The sequence below is a fragment of the Rattus norvegicus genome, chromosome 11, assembly GCF_021556685.1.
Source record: "Rattus norvegicus strain SHRSP/BbbUtx chromosome 11, alternate assembly SHRSP_T2T, whole genome shotgun sequence".
NCBI lineage: Eukaryota > Metazoa > Chordata > Mammalia > Rodentia > Muridae > Rattus > Rattus norvegicus.
Genome location: NC_141544.1, coordinates 43,941,034 through 43,962,366, shown reverse-complemented (window position 1 = coordinate 43,962,366; position 21,333 = coordinate 43,941,034). Strand labels below are relative to the sequence as shown.

At 45.9% G+C, this 21,333-nt stretch overlaps 1 protein-coding gene and 1 long non-coding RNA gene across 10 annotated transcripts; one reads left to right on the top strand and one right to left on the bottom strand.

Moving 5' to 3' along the window:
• Positions 1-2,621: 2,621 nt before the first annotated feature.
• Positions 2,622-20,128, top strand: Epcip (exosomal polycystin 1 interacting protein). Of its 6 annotated transcripts, none has more exons than XM_087576744.1 (3): positions 2,622-2,793; positions 9,232-9,300; positions 15,268-20,128. In XM_087576744.1, the coding sequence occupies exon 3, from the start codon at positions 15,332-15,334 to the stop codon at positions 15,965-15,967; it is 636 nt and encodes a 211-aa protein (XP_087432870.1). In that variant the 5' UTR covers positions 2,622-2,793; positions 9,232-9,300; positions 15,268-15,331; the 3' UTR covers positions 15,968-20,128.
• Positions 3,709-7,662, bottom strand: LOC148002523 (uncharacterized). 4 transcript variants are annotated; one of them, XR_015633280.1, is made up of 4 exons: positions 7,343-7,512; positions 5,760-6,081; positions 4,770-4,851; positions 3,709-3,911 (listed from the first exon to the last, which is right to left on the bottom strand). It is a non-coding gene; the product is annotated as an uncharacterized LOC148002523 (long non-coding RNA). The 4 variants fall into 4 exon arrangements; XR_015633281.1 differs by having other exon boundaries at positions 5,760-5,864; positions 7,343-7,498; XR_015633278.1 differs by lacking the exon at positions 5,760-6,081 and having other exon boundaries at positions 7,343-7,662.
• Positions 20,129-21,333: the final 1,205 nt, after the last annotated feature.

The following is a 21,333-nucleotide window of genomic DNA, read 5'->3' as shown; positions in this document are numbered from 1 at the left end:
GAGAACCATTCTGGCTAGATGAGGTCTCAGCCTCATGAATAATAGAGAAGAAAGGAGAAAGGGGAAAAAACAGCTGAGCATGTCTGCTTCTTGCCTGCAGATTCAGTGTAAGAGCTGGCTCCCACTCCAGCCACCATGACTCCCACTCCCACCATCATGGCTTCCCGATACTGGGAGTCAGAAGGAGCGAATGAAGTTTTCAAACCTGTCTAAAACGGTGATGCTCTACTATGCTTGTAGAACAGTGTGTGTTTGCTTAGCTGAGATTTGTGTGACAGACTCCATGGTAAGATAAACTTTACCCCTGACTACTTACTCCAGAAAGAGAACCCACAACAGACCAAAGTAACAAGTACACTGGTATCCAAATGTTGAACCTGAATTTTCATCAGGGTTACTGACAGGAATAGAAGTGAGGGCTACTTATAAGGCACAGGGGTGACACAAAAGGGCCTGCATCACAGAAAAGCCCAGAGCAGCACAGTGGATGTGAAAGCTGCAACCTAGGTTCTCCATAACCCACAGCAGCTCACGGTCTGGCCAGTTGCTTCCCAGTGGTTGTTCACTGCTTTTATACTGCGCGGAGGTGCCCTGGAGCATCCTCCAAGTTCCTGTTCTTCCAGATGCATGGCCTTCCCTTTACCTCCCAAGTCTCCCCTCCCTCCTGGGGCTGGTGTTGCTGTAAGGAGGAAACTACTTTCAACGGGATTATAAATCAAGAGTAAACGAGTCAGGTCTCTTTGTCTTAACTGTGATTCGCTGGTTTTCAGAGCCACTCACTAGGCTCAGAAACTCAGAGAGACTCTGCTGTCTCTGAACCTTTGTTCTAGCCGTCTGCTTAGTTGTTTGAGTTCCTAGATCCCCTGGGATACAGGACTGAGTCAGGAGAAGAAGAAGAAAGAAGAAGAAGAAGAAGAAGAAGAAGAAGAAGAAGAAGAAGAAGAAGAAGAAGAAGAAGAAGAAGAAGAAGAAGAGGAGGAGGAGGAGGAGGAGGAGGAGGAAGAGGAGGAGGAGGAGGAGGAAGAGGAGGAGGAGGAGGAGGAGGAGACAATGCTTGTCATGTGAGTCTGAGCCTGAGTAGTTCAATTCCCCGGAGCACACTTAGAGCCAGCTGTGGTGTTCATACACCTGTCATGTCAGTGCTCCTACAGAAGGATGAGGCAAAACCACAGGTGTACACAGGAGGAGGAAGGGAGGGAGGGAGGGAGGGAGGGAGGGAGGGAGGGAGGGAGGGAGGGAGGGAAGCTCAATGTAGAAGGTAAAAACCAACACCTGAGGCTGTCTGCTGACCTCCACATAGGTGCCACAGCCCCCATAAGGATTTGTTTATCCCCATTCATACACCACTCAATAAGGTGTCATTGTCCTGTTTTCCTGTGTCTGACTCACTCCACTCCTGGCCATCTTTTATGTACCCTGGCCAAAATGCTACCACTCAGAAACCTTCAGTATCCCTGGCGAAAGGTGGCCCCATCATCTCTAAGACAGGCATCTATTATTGTTGTTCCTTCCTTTACACAATCACTCCTGTTTACCTTTGTCCATCAAACCTCCTGGCACAGCATTCCTGTGGTAAGGACCTGTGGGTGGATGGGTGGGTGGATGGGTGGGTGATGGGTGGGTGGGTGATGGGTGGGTGGATGGGTGGGTGGATGGGTGGGTGAGTGGGTGATGGATGGGGTGGATGGGTGGATGGATGGGTGGATGGGTGGGTGGATGGGTGGATGGATATCCAGAGTAAGGTGCTATTTCTGTGGAATAGTGTTACCCCATATCCAAGTGATCATACATCCATTTCTCTGGTTCCACAATGTTTCACATCAGTGAGACCCTACTCCACCCACCAGATTCCTCCTATATTTAGTAAGCATCTATTAGTCACTGAAGACTGGGTGTTAGGTCACAAGATTGGAACCTTCACAAACGAAATTAGTAGCCATAGAAAGGGCTATGATGGCATGCCTAGCAGGGGATGGAGCCAGGAAGTGCCCCTCCTCATCCAGCACTTGAATAGAAGACACTTAGATTTCCCTGTCTCCAGAAGACTAAGAAATACATATGTTGTTTTAAGCCACCTAGTTTAGGACATTTTATAGCCAAATAGACTAAGCCACCACTTAATTGGCACAGGGTTTTTTGGGGTGTTGTTGTTGTTTTCATGTTTATTTATTTTCTGGCTTCTAGCATTTAAAAATGAGTTTATGAGAGAGGAGAAACTGGGACTACATCTCAGAAAGTGAAATGAATTCATGTTCTCTTTGGAACAATCACAGTCGAATGGGGTTTTTGTTCTTTTTCTTTTCACCATCTGAGGCCCTTACCATAAGTAACAATTCATCAGGCCAAAAAGAGAGGGGAAAAAATCATGGATGTAAAAGTGTTGACGAGGCGTCTCCCTATCCACAGTCAATCCATCCAGTCTCCTACTGCAGTAGAATCTCTTCCACTTGCGTCTCTGTCTCTCCTTTGCGGTCAGTCGGTCAGTCTACGGCAGCAGTATGCTTGGTTACTTCTGGAAATTTCCCGGCTTACAGCCCCATAGACACAGGTTCTCTCTTACTGGTTAATAAAACCGGTAGGCCAGCCAGCTTCCTTCTGGTTGCTAAGGAAACCACCAGGCCACTGGCCCTCTGGAAACGGAAAAGAAAAGCAAGTGAGAGACCAGGAGACCATGCATTCCACCCGGCTTGCAGATTAAAGCAGCTGTCAGGCCAGGGGGAAGGCACGGTGGCCAGGGAAGAGCCCCGAGGTCTACAGATTGGGCAGACAGGCCCTGCCGTGGGGCCGCAAGATGTAAGTAGCGACTCTGCTCTGTTTAAAACCGCCCGTCAGCTCAACGGACGGACGTTCTGCTGTATGACTAGAGCGTTCCGGGATGACTGGAGGGGCTCCATCAGGGTAACTTCCGGGAACTGCCACATCTCCTGAATATGTGACTGAAGGATGGTGATTGCCACCAAACACCCTTTGGGCTTCTAAGCAACTGGGTAGCTTTCTCTGCCTTGAAAAGGAAACACTTCTCAGGGCACTAAGCTAAGAGTGGAGTGGTCTTTTCATTTAGACCCTAAAGAGATAGGCATCTGAACTTGTTCCTATTTTTAGTCTCTCCTGCTAGTCTTTAATACCAATCAGATCCAGGTCCTGTCTCTTTCTGTAGTGAATCGCAAAGAGACTCGAGGACTCTGAAGTACATTGCCTACGATGTACTGGGGCCTTCCTTTTATCCTTCAGTGGCGTCTACAGCCCACCTACATGCCAGGGGTCAGAGTGTTTACTCCGCAGAGAACTGGAAATGAAAAACAAGCAGTAAACTTCTTAAATAAGCATTAAAAGGCAGATTGGGTTTTAAAAACGTCGATGTTTTCATGTGGGGGGGGGGATAAATAATGAACAAGATGCATGTTTTAATACAAGTCCAGTCATCCGTATGCACTCTTACATCAATTTTATTGTTTTATAAACAATGAAAAAATAAAAAAGATTTTAGCAAAAAATATGTTGGTATACATGGTGGCAGGAGGAGTGTTTCAAAAATCATTGTATGTAATATTTATGGGGAAAAGGGTCCTTATAAAATACTGAAAAGCCAGACTTCAATAATTTGCAAACTGCTTTTGTGTGTGTGTGTGTGTGTGTGTGTGTGTGTGTGTATGAAAAGAGTGAGTCTTAAGTTTTTAACCTTTTTTTTTAGAATGAACAATGAGAGGACACTTTTTTCATTAATTTTATTTTATGATATAAATAGGGCACTTTTGGAAACTGACAGCTTCTGTAAAGTGTTTATGGAAATTGGTGCTTTTCAACAACTAACTCGTACTTTCCAACTTCCTTTTCCACACCAGTTTTTCATTGCTTAAAACTGGCGGACGATCGGCGTTAAGAATCTGGTGCCCAGGGGTGGCTGTCTGTGCCTTTAAGAGACAAGAGGAGAGGAGTCAGTATGACTTGGGGAGGACACTGTCTAGCTGGCAGCCAGGCAAAACCATGGGTCAAATATTAGTGAGTAAATCATCTCAGTAGATTCCAGGTTGCTCCAGGCAGAAACTTGAAGGTTTTGCTCACTGCCAGGTTCTCCATGTCCAGAGGAATGAGAGGTACTGCACAGTTTACTTAGGGATTCCTGGGGCTCTCTCTGATGAGTTTCCCATCAGGTTCCACACCTATATTAACTGAAGCAGCACTCGGTTTCCATTAACTTCTCTTCTAACGATGAACTCGTTAACTAAGCTATACCTGTTTCTTTTTCAAAGACTGTTTCTGAAGAGTTTATGTATAACAGAAGCCACTTGATTTATCTCCTTAAGCATAAGATTTCCATAGATGGCTCGCTTAGAGCTCGCTTAGTAGTCTATCTAGCAATGGTTATAAGGTGTGGGACCTCAATGGAGTCTGCATTTCCCCTGGGTCCTCTTTTTTTTTTTTTTTTTTTTGTTCTTTTTTTTTTTTTTTTTCCGGAGCTGGGGACCGAACCCAGGGCCTTGCGCTTCCTAGGTAAGCGCTCTACCACTGAGCTAAATCCCCAGCCCCCCTCCCTGGGTCCTCTTATGGTGTGCTGGGCTGTCTGATTTAAAGTCTGAGCCATTCCTAACTAGATCTGGGATCTTTGACAGATGACTTTATGTTTCCATTTTGTTTAATATGATGGTGAGAGTGCTTTTAGGGTTATTACAAGTAGTCAATGGCCTAAAACATTCATTATCTGGAACAGTATCTGGCACAAAGATGTACCTATTCCATGTAAATGTTACTAGGTAAGGCCGGGTGTGTACCTGCAATGCCAGCCGCTCCTGTGGAAGGATCCCTTGAGCTCAGGAGCTCAAGCCCAGCCAGAGCAGCATAGTGAGACTTATTCTAAGACAAAAACCAACAATTTCATGAATAGAATACATGGAGAATTCCTGGCCTGATTTCAGTCACCATTAGCATGGCAGAGGCTTTCCCTTGGTTAAGGACACTACCCTCTACTGATGCCCCTTTTCTTCTTTGTACCCATTGGTGTTTGTTCTTCTTGTTGTGTTCGTTATCTCTGAGAATTTCTTATAATATGTTTGATCATATTAACCCTCCTCCCGGAGTTCCTCCAGATCCACCTCCTTCCCTACCCACCCAACGTTGTACCCTTTAAAAAAGGTGCGGCCCATGTATAGTACAATGTGTGTCTTCTACTGGAGTATGGTTGGCTGACCAGGAGCTAAACTGACTCTCCCCCCCTCCCCCTCCCCCCTCCCTCCCTCTCCCAGCAGTTTGCAATTGCCAAGAGCTCCTCAGCTAAGGACTTGCTGCCTACCCTCCCCCTCTCCCCGTGCTGGGATTAAGTCTGGCTTGAGCTTGCAAAGATCTTGTGCATAGAGTCACCACACTTGTGAGTCATATGTGTGACAGCCCTGATGTATCTGAGAAGCATTGTTCCTTTGCAGTCATCTGTTGCCTCTAACTCTTAGAATCTTCCTGGCCCCTCCTCTGCAACGATCTCTGAGCCTTGGGAAGAAGGTGCGTGTGATACAGGTGTGACACCAATGTTTCATTTAGGGCTGAGCCACACTCCACAGTCTTATTTTCTACAGTTTGACCAATTGTAGGTCTCTGTGTCAACTGCTATCTAATGGTATCTAACTGCTTCTCTGATGATGAAGCTTGGCAATGCCCTAATCCATGTGTGTAAGAAATCATTAGGGGTCTGTTTGGCCAATAGGCTCAAGCACTCTGTTTTCTCTATGAGACTCAGGGAGGCAGGTCTTACGCTGAAGTGTTTTACCCACCGTGAGTTGGGTTTTGTTGCAGAGCGAGAGACAAGGATCCAATTTTGTTCTTCATGGAGCTGCCCAATTCAACCATCAGCATTTATTGGAGATGCTGTCTCCTCCCTGTTGTGATTTGTTGATCTCTTGTTAAAAAACCAGTTATCTATGGGGGTGTGGACCTACCCGGGGGCCTCAGTTTCGTTCCATGGACCGAGGTGTCTGTCTGTGTGCCAGTACCATGTGGTTTCTAATTACGATAACGCTGTAGTATGACTGTAAATCCAGGCCAGTGATATCTCCAGGAATTTCTCTTCATTGCTCAGGATTGGGTATCCTAGGCCTTTTGTATTTCCATATAAAATAAAAACTTTCTCAGTTACATACTTTTTGATTTCTGTGAGGAACTTTTGTTTTGGCAGGGATCCCTACCTCTGTACACACTAAATTACTCAAGGTAAAGTTAGGAAAAATAAATGCTGTATGGTATCTGTACTTTCACAATTCCGTTAGCCATTCCACACACAGCTGCTCCCGTAGATGTGGGAACTGGACAATGAACCCATCCATTCCCAGGTTAGCTCCCTGACCATGTCAGAACTCCCCACTGCCACAATTGGTTGTAAAGCTGACTTGACTTGTTACAGGGAACTATCAAAGAGGGGAGCTTTCTACTGAGTCTGTTCTTGGATTGAAATGTTGGTACAGATTCAGCAAATGAGCCAGTTACTTCCGACTTTGAAGTGGCTTCTGGCTATGTCCTGACGGGGCATGCAGATACAGTCCCAATACCCACTGTGGTTCTGGCACTGGGGAACTCTGCAGTTGGTAAGCAGAGCTTAGTGGTAGAATGCACTGTGCACAGCAGTAATGGTGCTTAGGAACAGAACTGGTGCATTTACTTTGCTCTGCCTCCAGCCTGTGTGGGAAGATTATCATACGGCACTACACTGAGAGACATGAAACTCAGAATGGCTCTCAGGCTGGCCCAACAATAAGGTGAAGGTGATAGTCATAAAGACATTTTAAACTGAGTTTAATAATGATCCAAATTGTATGCTCGAGGCTAATTTTGTCTAGGTTCTAATTTCGGAGACATATATTTTTGCCTTCCTTTTTCCACACCAAGAACTTTGGGAGATGCTTGCGAATAGTTTACTAAATCAACCAAGAGGCAGACTGCATCAAAATGATGGCACACTCGAGGCCTGCCTTACTGCGAACTCTGAAAGTTACAGAGATATACATGATCTTTGCCCACAGAGGGGTGACTCAGAGCCTGGCACTTGGAAAACCGTGTGAGAATTCAGTGGTTCATCCCGTGTGCTGTTGTGGGATATGAAGAAGAAAGGACATCAGGAGGGTCCACGTTCACTAACTCTGCGCTACGAGCTCTGAAGTGTTAAGCAGCGAGGACATAGCCCTCCCTTTAATATCTTTGCACCCTGTTCGTCTCTCTCCTGCCCCCTGCAGGGCAGTTCTGGAACACAGCCAAAGGACAGAAAAGTGCTAAAAACTTGAAAGTTTTTTAAGATCCCACACTAAAGCATCCATTGCTGTAATGTGAGCTTTTCCTGGGGAGACAGGAACCAACGTCTACTCACCCCAGTAGGGCACTGATGACAAAGTGCCACCTCGCCCAAGGCTGGTTTGGTGAAGTACAGAACCTACTGGGTTGGCTCACAGGTTTCACGCATTTATTCTGGAGCCACATCTGAGGGACCATGGCCTGGGAACACAGAATTAGGTTATCCCAACTTCCATGTTCCATTGTGGTAATGGTCTGATGTAACTATAGTAACAGAACAGAGGCGGCCATGCGTCAAGGCAGTTTTCAACTTCCTTGGAAACACACAGCAGGTGGTGACAGCATGGTGGAAATGTATGTCACAGGCCTCAGATGCCATCTGATGCCTTCTTGGTGGTGGAAGTTAGTGGTCTGTTACCACATTCCAAAGGCTTTACCTGTTAGTCACAGGATGTTAGGTCAGATACAGAATGCGGACAAGAAATCTATGAAGGAGGCTGAGAATAGCCCAAGGTGAATTGTAATTAGGGTCTGAACCGGCAGCCTCCTCACGGCTATAGGCGTGCTCTTGTTGCGTGCAGGTGCGCCTTACGGTGAACTTGGTAAGCCTCGGTGAAAGAGTTCTTCTCATCGGCTAATCAGCCTCGTGAAAGGTTCAGGGCAGAGCGTGGCTCTTCCCAGGGGCTTCTGTTCACAGAGCATGGGCTCCAAGGAGTTACCTACAGGGGTAGCACCACTGAAAAGTCCCACGCCACATGTAGAACACCCTCAGAGCTGCATAGATAGACTCTCTGCTTCACTTAGCCTTCCACACTCTGACTCTAGGGCCTCCTGAGACTGAGACCCTGAGCGGCTCAGGCAGAACTGTACATAGCAGCCCGGCCTGACTGAACTCTCAGATGAGGTCTGATGGCCTTTCCCACACACCCTCTCAACCAAAGCACGTCGATGGACCCAAGTGTGAGGGTCTTGTGAGCAGTGGGAATTGCTTCTGATGAGGATGGAGGTGGCTGCTCTGCTCAGAGAGCGGTAGTAGATAATAGTCACGTGACAATGGTCACATGACAGCATACCCAGCCTTCCTCTCTAGCTTGGCGGTAGGAAAGGATGATGGCAGTCATGGATAAGTAGGATAGCAGAGCTGAGGCAGGTGGCCCCTCGTTTGAGAGCCTAAGGGTAGTGTCTTCACCCCTCATCCCTCCCCTGTGCTCCACTGAACCCTTGCTTTTCCTCTAACATGGTCAAGGCAGGATAATGAGTAACCTACGAGTACCTTTGGACACAAATATTTTAGTTTCAGGTCCTCCCAAAAGCTGGTCCTGCACACAGAGAGGGGGTTCTCAGCGCTGGGTACCTGCAAGGGATGGGTGAGGGATGCTTAAGGAGTTAAGAGGAGGGAACATCAGGGGAGAGCAAGGATGGGAAAGATGCTTGACAATAGCTGGTCCTCATTAATAGCTTGGCTTGCTGCCCACTCAACAAACTTCCCAGAGCCTCCTGCCTCTTAGAGAATTGAGCTCTGCCCTCCTCTTGGCTACATGTAACCAGAACATGTTATATTGAGATATTAAGAACAAGAAGATGAGTGGCTTCCGATCCCCAGTTGGACTCTCTTGCTTCCTATGCTACTGGTTCCCTTTGAGGGATTCAGGTAGGTGTATCAAGCACACGCCTAGAGGAGGGAGCAGCCTCATCTTCAGGCTTCCTCCTAAACCTTGCTCCTTTGGGGCTGTTCACCTCAGGAAAGCCAGGTACTAAACAGATGCCAGGTACGGAATAGATCTAACTAGAGCATTTGGAGGTAAGAGTCAGAAAACAGAGATGTAAACCTTAAACACACACATGCGCGCACGCACACACCCTTCCTTGGGACACATCCCTTAGTTCAATCTCTTTAGCTGCCTTCCTTAAACACAGATCTTTCCTCTGCTACAAATCTTACAGGTCTGTATTTGCCTCTTCCAGAGAAGCTCAAATGGGTGTGGACACTGAGGAAGGTGCACAGGCCAAGCCAGAGTGGTACAACAGCTGGAGGTATGAAAACTTTTTTCTTTTAAACCTCAGTTTTTAAACATTCTGATTGAGTACTGCTTACAGTGTGGACAATATATGTATGATCTTGATAAATAAATTATCTATTGGAGAAGAATTTCCAACTATTTTTACTGATGAGAGGATCTTAGACTAGTTTGGGAACTAAACTGCTTCAGCATAAAGCCTAAGTCTCTCAACTAGGTCCTGTCCAGACCTGGCCTAAGTCTCTAGCTGGCCAGCTAGGTCCTGTCCAGACCAGCTCTGCCACATGTTCTCAGCTCACCGGTCCAGGACATCTGACATGGACTCCGAACACACCAAGCACTTGAGTGTTTCTCCACACTACATGTCTCTCCTAAGCCAGCCCCCTTTCTTCCCAAACTCCAGAGCCCACCCTCCAGGGCTTCATCTGTGTCTTTAACCAGTGCTGCCAAAGGCATTGTCTTCTCATTGGCCGCCTGGCTGTTGTTTCCTCAAGTGCATTGTCCCTTGGGGAACCTCAGGATCAGTGAAAGACAGTGGTGTCTTCTTTCCTTCTAACTCCCATGATTTAGACTATGTCATTATCAGCCCTGTAGTGACCGATGCCCTCTAAATGCTGACTCAGGGTCATCTGTTGAGGAAAGACGATGTAAGCTGTAAACATTACCACCACCAACTGGCGCCATATCTGGTCTGTTTATAAGATGATGCCTGTGCACAAACACACAAACCTCTAAACGCCAATGGCTTATAGCACTTCCCTTCCATCACAGCCTGGTGACGTTTAAGGGGTGTGCTCCTCTCCATACAGTCATTCTGAGACTCAATTTTTTCCTGGTGGTTTTGACATCTTTCAGGGCTCCCAGGTCTTCCACAGAACACTCTGGCCTATCCCAGTGGTGGTAAGTCAGTCACATAGGTCCATATGCTAAAGGAAATGCAGTCATGGAGTCAAGCAGTGTGCCAAGTGGGGGGAGAGGAGCTGAGGTGCCGGCGGGAACAGGGCATTTCTGATATACCTGGGTCAGAAGGCACTGAAGTGGCTTTGTGGAGGGAGGACAAACACTCAGCGCCAGCAGACCTGAAACTTTGCAGCAAAACAATAAAAACTATGTCCACTGATGGGATCTGAGGTTTAAACCTCTGATCAGATTTTGAAGCCAGAGGTACGACTGAGACTTAGTTAGCTAAGGAACTCTCAGTAGTAACTAATATGGGAGACAAGCATCGTGAAGGCGAAGACTTCTTTTGAATTAAGTAGACTAGACACAGACATCAGCTGCTTCAGTACAAATTCCACAGAGATTCCTCCTCAATCTAGGGTTACACCCAACGTTTAGATCATAGTTATACTTGGCTCTAAAAGGACTGTCTCAGACTGGATGAGTTGTGTTTGTAAGGAGATAGTATTCATAAGGAGATACTGTGTCCGAGGGAGGAGAGCATTTGGACCATGCACCCCAAACACACTTGAAATGTCCTAGACAATGATGTTTTGAATTCTGTAAACTTAATGCAGAGGGCAAAAATATGACCAGAAAAATGTGGCAGTCTTCAAATCATTGAGGTGATTAAAAATCCAACGTGATTTTAAAATTTAATTCGGAAGTTATTTAATTTGAACTCAGAAGGGATTTTTATTCAAAAATGGTAAAGCAATTAGGGAAATGACCCCAGTAAAGAAAATGGGGAAACACAAGAGCTAGCAGTGATAAGGGCTCCGGTAAGAAGTGAACTGTCTCAGGTCTAAGCCGTAACTGTTACATTACAAAGGTAAGGGCAGAAGGTAGGCAGTCCCAGCTCCGACCCCCAAACACATTGTGAAGCCAGTATTTGGGGAGCCAGCAAAGAAGTCTATTACAAGTCCAGCACCCCAAGTGTTACTGCAAAAATATTTGAAGATTCTGAGGAGAGAATAAAGGGCCATGCAATAAAGAGGACACTAAATATATCCCACAAAATTACTATATCAGTTTGTTTTCTGTTATTGTAATGACATATCTGAGGCTGAGAGGTTTATAAAGAAAAAATAAGGTTTCTTTACCTTACAGATCGGAAGGCTAAATTTACAAATAGCACTGCACTAGCTCTCGGGAGGGCCCCGTGGCAACTTGGCCTCGTGGTGGAAGCTGAGAAAGAAAGCCAGAACTCAGAGGGGGTCAGACTTATTCCCTTTCAATGGCCCCCTCGCCGGAACCAATCAGAATCCTACAAGAACTGCATCAATATCCTTGGTGGCCTAATGATCCCTTAGTTGGCTCTGCCGGGAAAGGGTCCCCACCATCTCTAACTTCGCCACACTGCAGCCCCAGCTTCTGAGACTTGAACTCAGAGAGGAACCACGGATGAGCATGGGGCATGTTTATGTGCAGAGTCGGTGGGAGCGCATTCTCTCAGTGTTTGCTGAGATTTCAGGGGTAAGGAGGTCAGTTCACACAGGAGCTTTGAGCATACAAGGTCTGCCTGCCTTGCCTTCTCTGCTAGTGTTCTTTGCCTTCCCCTTGTGCAGTGTCCCCACCCCAGTCTGCTGCCTCCTGAGTCCCTTGTCCTACTCCTGGCCCCAGGGTTAAGTGTCTGACCCAGGAGGACAATGCATTTTTGTCTCTATCTATTGGGAAACTGGAAAAAAAAAGTGTGGTGAGGGCAGGTTTCTTTAACTTATGGTTTGTAGACTAAAAGTACAAATTCCTCTGGAGGTTGCTCAGCTAGAAGAAAACCTGTGTAGACCAAGATCATCTTGTCCCCGGGAGGTATGAGACTGTCTGAGAGTCCAGCCCACTGAGGAGGAAGAAGACTTAAGAAATAACTTGATAACCTGTCTTTCTTCAGCAGCAAGACCAAGACATGCTTAAAATGCTTCCAAAAGTCTTCAGACATTAAACCAATTACTTTTTGCTCAAGATGCTAGTGAGCTGACTGCCCGCAGCTGACGTTTGCCGAGCTGTGCTTTTACGCTCAGTCAACAGAACTGGTCAAGTTCTTGTTGGATGCAAGACACCGTGCTAGAAACAAATCACAAAACCGAACAAGAGCCCCTCCATCACTAGCTTGTCGCAGTTCCTTCAGCCACTATTCGCACGCCATAGTAAGTCTGTGCCTAACCACCCTTTGGGTTTGAAGGTGTCAAGCTTCACTGCAGAGGTAATATTTAAGAAAAGGACTATTCTTTTCTTTAAAATAAAAATCTTCTGAAGCATGCTACTCTTAACATTGTGCCTCTGCAATCCCCATAAATCTAAGAGAAGACATTTTAAATGGTAATGTTTTCCTAATGTAATTATGCTGCTTTTATAAGTCACGGTAGCTGGGTGTGGTGGTGCACAGCTTTGCTAGCACTTGGGAGGAAGAGGCAGGTGGATCTCTGCAAGTTCCAGGGCAGTCTGGTCCACCACAGCCAGGGCTGTCTCAGAAAAGCAAAACAACCAGAAAACTAAATAGATCATGGTACATATTGATTATACACAATGGGTTTGTGACACGTGCATGTACAAACACATGCACACTTGTTTTTGTTTTTGTTGGTTTTTACAACCCCCCCTTGTCCCTTCCTATTCTGAGGTGGGGCGTATTTCTAAAGTGGGGGAAAAGGGTGAAATACCCATATATTTAGAATAGAATGACAAGAATTTGGAAAAACCTCAAAGAGGACAGAGAAGACTGAGCCTGTGTGGCAGTAAGGGATGGAGACAGAAGGGAGAGCCTAGAGGTCCTGTTGGTCTGGAACCCTCTGACCTATCTTGACAGGATCCATTTTTCTCTCAGGCTCCCACCTTTTCTTGTGCCCCATGGTGGAGCATCTGTCCCTCTGCCACTACTGTGAAGCGTAGGTGACATAGCTTGTGTGTACCCGTCCAGTTTAGAGCATGGGTACAAGTTAGTGAGCATGCAGTGAAGCCGGGCGTTCAATGTCTGTGTTTAACAGACCTGCGGAAACTAATTCATGGCAAACTGAAGGGGGGAATGTTGAAATGGAATAAAATGGCGAGCAGGACATTTGTCCCAACTTGTAGACCCTTCGTGAAGCTTCCAGCAGCTGGCCTCCCTATTCTGGCTTTGGGGCTCCCTAATGTCCAGTGGGTAGGGACTGATTTCCAGTCAGGACCTTAACTATTGGAAAGAGGCTGTCAAATTTCTTTGGAAACTTCTAGTGTCCTTGTTCCAGCAAACAAACATGCTTTCCCATCCTGTCCCTCCTCCTTCCTGCATGCCCTGAACACTTTCAGCACCTGAAGACTGGGGCTGACACTTTCTCCCGGGTCGAAGCTGGTGCTATACTCTCACCACTGGTCCCTGTCACCTTCTTTTTCAGGCAGGAGTCAGAGAGAGCTAGTGACATTCACAGTATTCCTAGTGTTGGGAACACAAGGCCACTGGGACGTGAAGTCCCAGAAACCTGATAGAATCTGGGACAACTGATTGTCTAAAATTATCCTGTAGTTGATGAATTCCCTCCTGTTCCTTACAAAGTGGGGTAGTCAGTCACCTATGCCTTCCAATGCCACTTAAAACAGGCGAACTTCTTGTTCATGAAGCAAAACTGCCCCGGCCCCAAGTTTCACGAAGCTCTTCTCTCTTACAAATATACCAGCTAATAGACTTGTTAAGACTCTCGAACCAACAGGAGATGCTATAAAAACCGTATCCAGCCCTCCAGTAACTCAGTCCGTCTTTCTCCTGCATCTTTATAAGCCTCCTGTGTGCTCGTACCTAGTCTCTCTTCAGCAATGTTCATCTTCCACCGGGATGCAGCGTGGAAGGCGGCAGCACACAGCACACAGCACACAGCTTTATCCTCCCCCTGCCCTGGCTGTCGGAGCATTTTCAGCTCTGCCTCCTTCTCGTTTCTCGGTGCCTGTGGCCTCCCTCACCTTGCAATCAGTGTGTCCTTCCTGCTGGCATTTTAACCTTTGCACCTATATTGAACACCGCAGAATACCCTTTTCTTCCTTGCCCATCCTATAGGGGCCCTGCCCATAACCCTGCCCATCCCAGATGTGGGCTCTCCCGATCCCTAAGGTGTCCAGCAAACACAGATGTTTGGTTTGTCTTTAATCCTCAGGTTAGGCCACGAGAAACTTCAACTGTTTTTGCCAAACTGAAGTCCAATGGCTTCTGCTACAGTGCTTGTTTTCCCCCAGACACGAGGGCACAGCTCGTCTGTTATATGCCTAGTCAGCCAGTCTTTCCCCCAGTGACTCTGTAAGTGCTTCCCATTTCCCCGCTACAGTATACTTTTCAGTGCTTATATATTGCATAGATCGGGGGCCTCACAAGAAACTTGAGAAAATTGATTCATAAAATTTGTTGTGGGCTGGAGGCAGATACATTCAGAGAGCAGATTAAAATTTGAGGTGCTAATCCTTTCATGGTCCTGTCAGAGTTACAATTGACTCTGGTATACACAAGTGCATTTGTGGGAACAGAGGAAGCAGTGCTGTGCTGGAGGGGCGGGGAGTGGAGGGGACTTATCTAGTACGGAAGCTTACGGTTAAACGCTTCATGGCTGCTCACACTGTGCTGGTTAGCCAGCTCGAGTAGGTGGGGAGTTGACTCCTACAAGGAACGGCTTGTCTTTGGATTCCAGGAAGTCAGATACAGAGTGGGAGGAGGGCATGTGCTTGCTCGGGGCTGTACATGTGCAGGTAGGCAGTAACTGGATGTCGGCAGGGTGTGCTTACTGAAGTAAGTAACTCCAAGTCCCTGAGGGTAGGTAGGATGTGGTAGCCCCTCTGCTGACATCGCCCTAGCTCTCTTGGCATGGCAGCCTTGCTGTTAGCACACACCACTGGGAATTTTAGGCTTCAGCCGAGCAGAGTTCAGAAGTCTCGCTTCTGCTTCTCATGAAGTGCCAAGGTAAAAGTACGACCTGCCTCAATTAGAAATGCAAAGCAGGGACGTTTACAATTGCTTTTTGGGGGGCATCATTCAAACGGGGTGCGTGCTTCTAAGGAGGCAGTGGCAATAAAGCTTCCGGTTTCCTTTCAGGTGACTTGCAACGGACTGGCTCAGGAAGGAGAAATAGGAGCACACTAGTCCACACCGGGCCACAATGACAGCGCCTTCCAGCTTCTGCCTTCTGCTAGGAGCGCTAGGTATCTTTGCCCTTGACCGCTTCGCAGAGGGACAGAGCAGGACACTGATTTTCACAAAGGGAAACACCATTCGTAACTGCAGCTGCCCCGCAGACATCCGGGACTGTGACTACAGTTTGGCCAACCTGATGTGCAGCTGTAAGTCTGTCCTGCCTCTGGCCATGGAGCAAACCAGCTATCATGGCCACCTCACCATCTGGTTCACAGATATATCCACGTTGGGCCACCTGCTGAAGTTCACTCTGGTCCAAGACTTGAAGCTTTCCCTGTGTGGTTCCAACACCTTCCCCACCAAGTACCTGGCTGTCTGTGGCCTGAAGAGGCTTCACATCAATACTGAGGCCAAGCATCCCTCCGGGGAGCAGAGCATACTCATCCACAACGGGAGGGAAGGCAGTTCCTTGTACAAGGGCTGGCAAACGCGTGTGTTCATCTCACTCTTAGACGTGGCTCTTTTCAACAGAGACTCTTCTCTAAAGTCATATAGTATTGATGACATTTCTAGCCTCACCGGTGACTTTCCTGACTTTTCTTACTTTATAACTTTCCCAGTGCCAAACAACCGAAGCTACCTTGTCACCGTTATTTATTAGCATCCTGTGTCCATCCACCAGGACCTCTGAGAAAATAAATGGAGCCTCTGAGCAAGGCGTCTGGGAATGCGGTCATGAGATAGCTGTCTCTGTTCCCTCTCTGAGCCTCCATCTACAGCAAACTCACACCAGAGAGCAGCCGGTTCCACTTTCACTGTTCCACTTTCAATCTAAGAGCAACCTGACCCCTGAACTATGTCCCAAGGGCCAGCTAGAAGCTTGGTCTTTGCAGCTGGTAGCCTGTGGAGAGCTGTCAGGTTAGAAGGGGATCGGGGAGTGCATACCAGAGACTGTTTAGTGGAGCTCGGTATACTCATGGCCCCAAGGAAGAGATTTTTCTTTCAGAATGCAGTAATTCTTCCTTATGTGTGTGTGTACATTCCAAGACTCTGAGGACACCTGAATGAGCAAACAATACTAGACCCTATGCATACTGTGTTTTCCCTATAGAGACTTTTGATACAGTCTAACTTATAAGTTAAGATCACTGTGGGATTAAAACCTGTAACACACTGTAAGAAAGTTGTGCCAATATGTGCTTGCTCTTCCCGTGGCGATGGCGCTCTTTGGCATAGCCACATTTCCAGCGTTGCTACTTTTTACATGATGGCTATCATGGAATAAAATATATGTTTATTGGATCATAACATGGTCAGTCTGACAACAGAGACCAGTCACTAAGGGGCTCATGGGTGGTAGTGTATTTAGTGTTTATGAACAGGCATGGGACAGGCATGTCCCATGGGACAGGTTCGTGTCCCAGGTAGAATCAGGCAGGACCACATTCTTCACACTCCCTAGAACAACTTGAAGTTTAAAACTTCTGATTTATAAATGAAACTGCACATTGGGGACCATGGTACCCCTTCTCTTTTTCTTTTCTTTTTCATTTTGTGACATGGTCTGGAATTGTGATTCAAAAATGACAGATTTCAGAAGTCTGGGGACCTAAATTCCTCTAAACGACAGGTTTGCCCAGACTGATAGTTTCCAGATAGTTGTGAAGAGCAAATGCATTGAGAAGTTGGAATTTAAAAGTGAATTTATGGACTTGGCAAGGTTATGTGGGACTATAACACTACCTGAAGGCATTGGGGTTCCGAGAGATGGGCACAGGAGTGAAAACACACGCCCATACATTTAGCCTCAAATTTATGCACGGAGTACTGCTCTGTGGGGAAGTTCTTTTCTGGTCTTTCTTCACTTTCACAGAGTAGCCGGCAAGGCTCTCCTGGGCCTTCCCTTCCCTTTCCTCTGCTCTATTCCAGTGTCTTCATTCCCTCTGTCCCCGACTCCTATGCCTTGTTATTGCTCCCCACCCTTCTCCCCTCTTGCTCCTGATTCAGGACTTAGATTGCTGTCAGCAGACTATTAAGCCACACAGGGGGCAAGCCGGGGAATCTAACAATCTCTTCAAACTTGGTGTTCAAATTTCAAAGAGTTCATTTTAAAATGAAATTTTGGTCCTTATTCCTTTTGGAATTTTAAGATGAGAAAGTTAAAGATACTTCATAGCAGGTAGTTAACACAAAATTTTACTAGACATGTTGATAAAAGGAACCAAAGCAAGTATTTAAAAAACGATTTATTAAATTGTTCACCATTACATAAAGGAACGTTTCCCCCATAATAAAGACCAAATTTAGCATTAATGTGCAATACTTTTTAAAACCCATGTGAGGAGGAGGGAGAGACAGCTCACAGCTCAGGAGCACTTGCTGTTCCTCACCCAGCGCCCGCGTCTGTTTGCTCACAGCCATCTGGAGCTCCAACTCAGAGCTCTTTTCTGGCCTTCATGCGAACTTGTACATATGAGGCATGCACACCATACATATGAATAAAACCCCAAACTAAAATGTAAAACCCATGCCAGCCGTGACACAAATGTCTAAACTTAAAATAAAATGAAGTTGAAACATTTAATTCATGATACCATGATGGTGAGAAATAATATCATAAAATCACGGGTTAGCCACATCATATTTTTAATCTTAACATTATTGCATTTGCATAACTGACAGGGGATTTGGTCATTCAGACTAATTAACTCGGGTCCACAGTGTCAGCATCTAAATTAGGACAAAACGAAGTCCAAACTATGAATTTTAATAGAAAAGGTAACAGCCTCATTACTGATATAGTTCAGAGGTTAAAGTGAGAAAAAGACAAGGAGTTGGGTGCCAGGGGTAAGAGAAAGCAAGAAAGACTTAAGTCAAAAGATAAATTATGTTATTAACCATCATTACTGCATACATCACAAACTGAATTTTGATGGAAACCTATTGTTTTAAAAGAATGATGTTAGAGATTCTATGTGCCTGTAAATACCTTCCATCTGGTAGCTGGTGCTGGCTCGAGAGCTTTGCACACATGGCTTATGTGATTCTTAGGATAAACTGTAGTGGGCCGTCCGGCTTGGGCCAGCAGTTTGTCACCTGTGGCCAGCTGGTGAAAGTAGGTATCATTTCAAAGAGGAGGAGGAAGACATATATCTTTCTCACACCCACAAGGGGTTATTTAAAGATCGCGAAGCACACGGCATATGAATAACAACAATAAATATTGTCCTTTATTCTAAGTTCTGTAAATTCTCAAATAATGTGTTGCTATATTTTCACCAAGTTCTTGCACTAAAGGTTGGGAGGATGAGAAGATAAGGCTGACAGACAGACAGTTTGATGCTCTCATGTATGTTAGGGATTCACGTAACATCATGATGCAAATATACATAGAAATGGCCCTCGTTGGCCAAGCATATAAATACTTTCTACAGAATCGAAAAGTATTTTCAAATGCTACAGGGATTTCCTTAACTTGGGATACTATTCGCAATGTAAAGGTTATAGACACGACACATTTTATAAGTTCATATGCACTTCTCTATCATATCCAACAAAATAAAAACTAAGACCAGTATATGCAGCTCCTTGCAGTTTTAGTGACGCTAATACTGCGACTATGGTGAGTTTCAAGCTATGAAGAGAACAGAGCTGAGAAAAGACACAATATGCTGATAGTACAGCTCAACAGGAGAGAGCTTACCCAGCATACACGCGTGCCGGAAATAAATTCCCAGCACAACACACACATACATAGTGCACACCCTTCTGGATGCCATTGCCACGTACGGCTTCAAGAGCTCGAGTAACAGTGTCAGAGAATAAGATAACTGCAAGCCATGGACTCTGCTGCAAGTGATACGGTCCTCTCCCAGGACATCCAGAACTGACGAAGGAGCAGGCAAGAAGAGGCAGACAGTAGAAAGTGCTGGGTTCACTGGAGGTAGAGCAGGAGGACTGGGCAGGCAGAGGTGCTGTGGCTACTGGGGAGGACTTGGTAACTCCCAGGAACCTGGGTCAGGTATGTGGCTGGAGTGGAGAGTTGTGAGGAGTGGTTTAGGCAATCCAGGGTGTGAGGAGGTCCCCCTGGAATACTGGTGGGGCTGAGAGTAAGTGAAAGAATATTCAGGATGGTTCTAGAAGGAAACGCACCTCCACCTGTAGCTGTGATGAGGAGCTGTGTTGTTCCATCCTCTCAGCTTTTCAAATGCGGGCAATGCTTTCGGTCCACTTACAGATGAAATGGGCCCAAAGCTCTGCCCCACTCTCCCTGGGCTCATGTTATGACACTGCTGCATAGCTCTGCTGGCTTCTGGTAAAACTCAAAATGTACATATGCAAAAGAAGTACTAATTCTTTGTGTTTTATACCTTTAGGGGATGTTTATAACCTCATTGTCTTAAAATATCTGTGCTTTAAAATTCTCCCAGGGGGTGGTTACTGTGCAGATGGCAGTACGAGAACACAGACCATAGGTTGGTTCCTTTAAGAAAGGATGCACTGATAATTTTGCTTTTGCACTGGCCATTCATGCATTTTAAAGTGTACGTTGTGAATTAGGTTATATTTGATATATTTATGTCATACTGCATATAATCTATATGAAAGGGGTTCTGAGGCACACTCTTGTACAAAGAGGTGGGAGAGGTGAGATACTCAACTGGATAAAGTGCCTGTAGCTGCTTCTTTTCTGTGACGGGTCCAGTAGTTCACTCTAGGAGCTGACACTCTGGAGCTATTGTTAATTGTCCTGCAGGACGATATCCTGTCTTCATTCTGAAAACCCCTACACGTTTTATGATAATAAAGATACTTAATGTCCGTTGGCGCGTGTATTAATTTAAAATGATGAAAATCTCTCCAGATGTTTATAGCCTGGGTCAGGTCACTATTAATGGATCAATGAAGACTATTAGTTCACTGAACTAGAATAAATAGCCAAACGCCCTGCCATTGGGCCACACACTACCTAGGAGCTTCTAATTTCCTAAGTTCGGACATCAGCACATTCTACCAGTCATGTGCTACAGACAGAGGTACTTGTCTCTTCACAAGCTGCCTCCAACAGCTGTGTGTCAAGCGCATTTTTACCTGAGGAAAAGGTGTGTCTGAAACACTATTCAGCTAGTAAACTTTTAAAAGATTTTTATAATTGAAGAGATTAAAACATAACGCAGGAATGTAAAGACTCTCTTATTTCATAGACTTTGTTGGTTGGGAGGTTGGTGTGCTTGTTGTTGTTCAGGCTCTCACTCTGCAGTCCTGACTGGCCTAGAACTTACAATTTAGACCAACTGACCTGGACCTCGCAGAGATCCACCTGCATCTGCTTGGCTTCTAAGCTTTTATAATTTGGTATATTCTAACTTTTTTTTTTAAATTTTATTTATCTAATGTATATTACAGATGGTTGTGAGCCACCATGTGGTTGCTGGGATTTGAACTCAGAACCTCTGGAAGAGCAATCAGTACTCTTAACCACTGAGCCATCTCTCCAGCCCAATTTGGTATATTCTAAATAAGTTCACACAACAAAATAAAATGTTAATAATAACAACATTAAAATGGAAATCATAAGGGTTCCAGGGCACCCGAGACTATCCATCCAACTCCAGGGAGTCCCGAGGACAGAGCGGTCTCTCCCATGCTCCCATGCCTGTTCCTCCTCTCATGCTACACTGGCTAGTTCTTTGCAAGTTTCCATGGTGTAACACTCAGTGTTCTAGAGCCACAGAACTTATGGAAAAGGGATTTATTGAAAGGCTTACAGGCTGCAGTCCAGCTAATCCCACAATGACTAGTTGTAAACAAAGGGTCTAAGAATCCATGAGTTGCTTAGTCACACAAGGCTGCATGTCTCAGCTGGTCTCCTGCAAACACAGGGATCCTGAAGAAGTAGGCTTTAATGCCAGTGACATTAGTGGATGTGCTAGCCAGCGGAGGACATCAGGTAAAGAGCAAAAGCTCTTTCTTCCATGTCTTTGTCGACTTCCAGGAGAAGGTGTGTCTTCGTGCCTCAAGATCTGG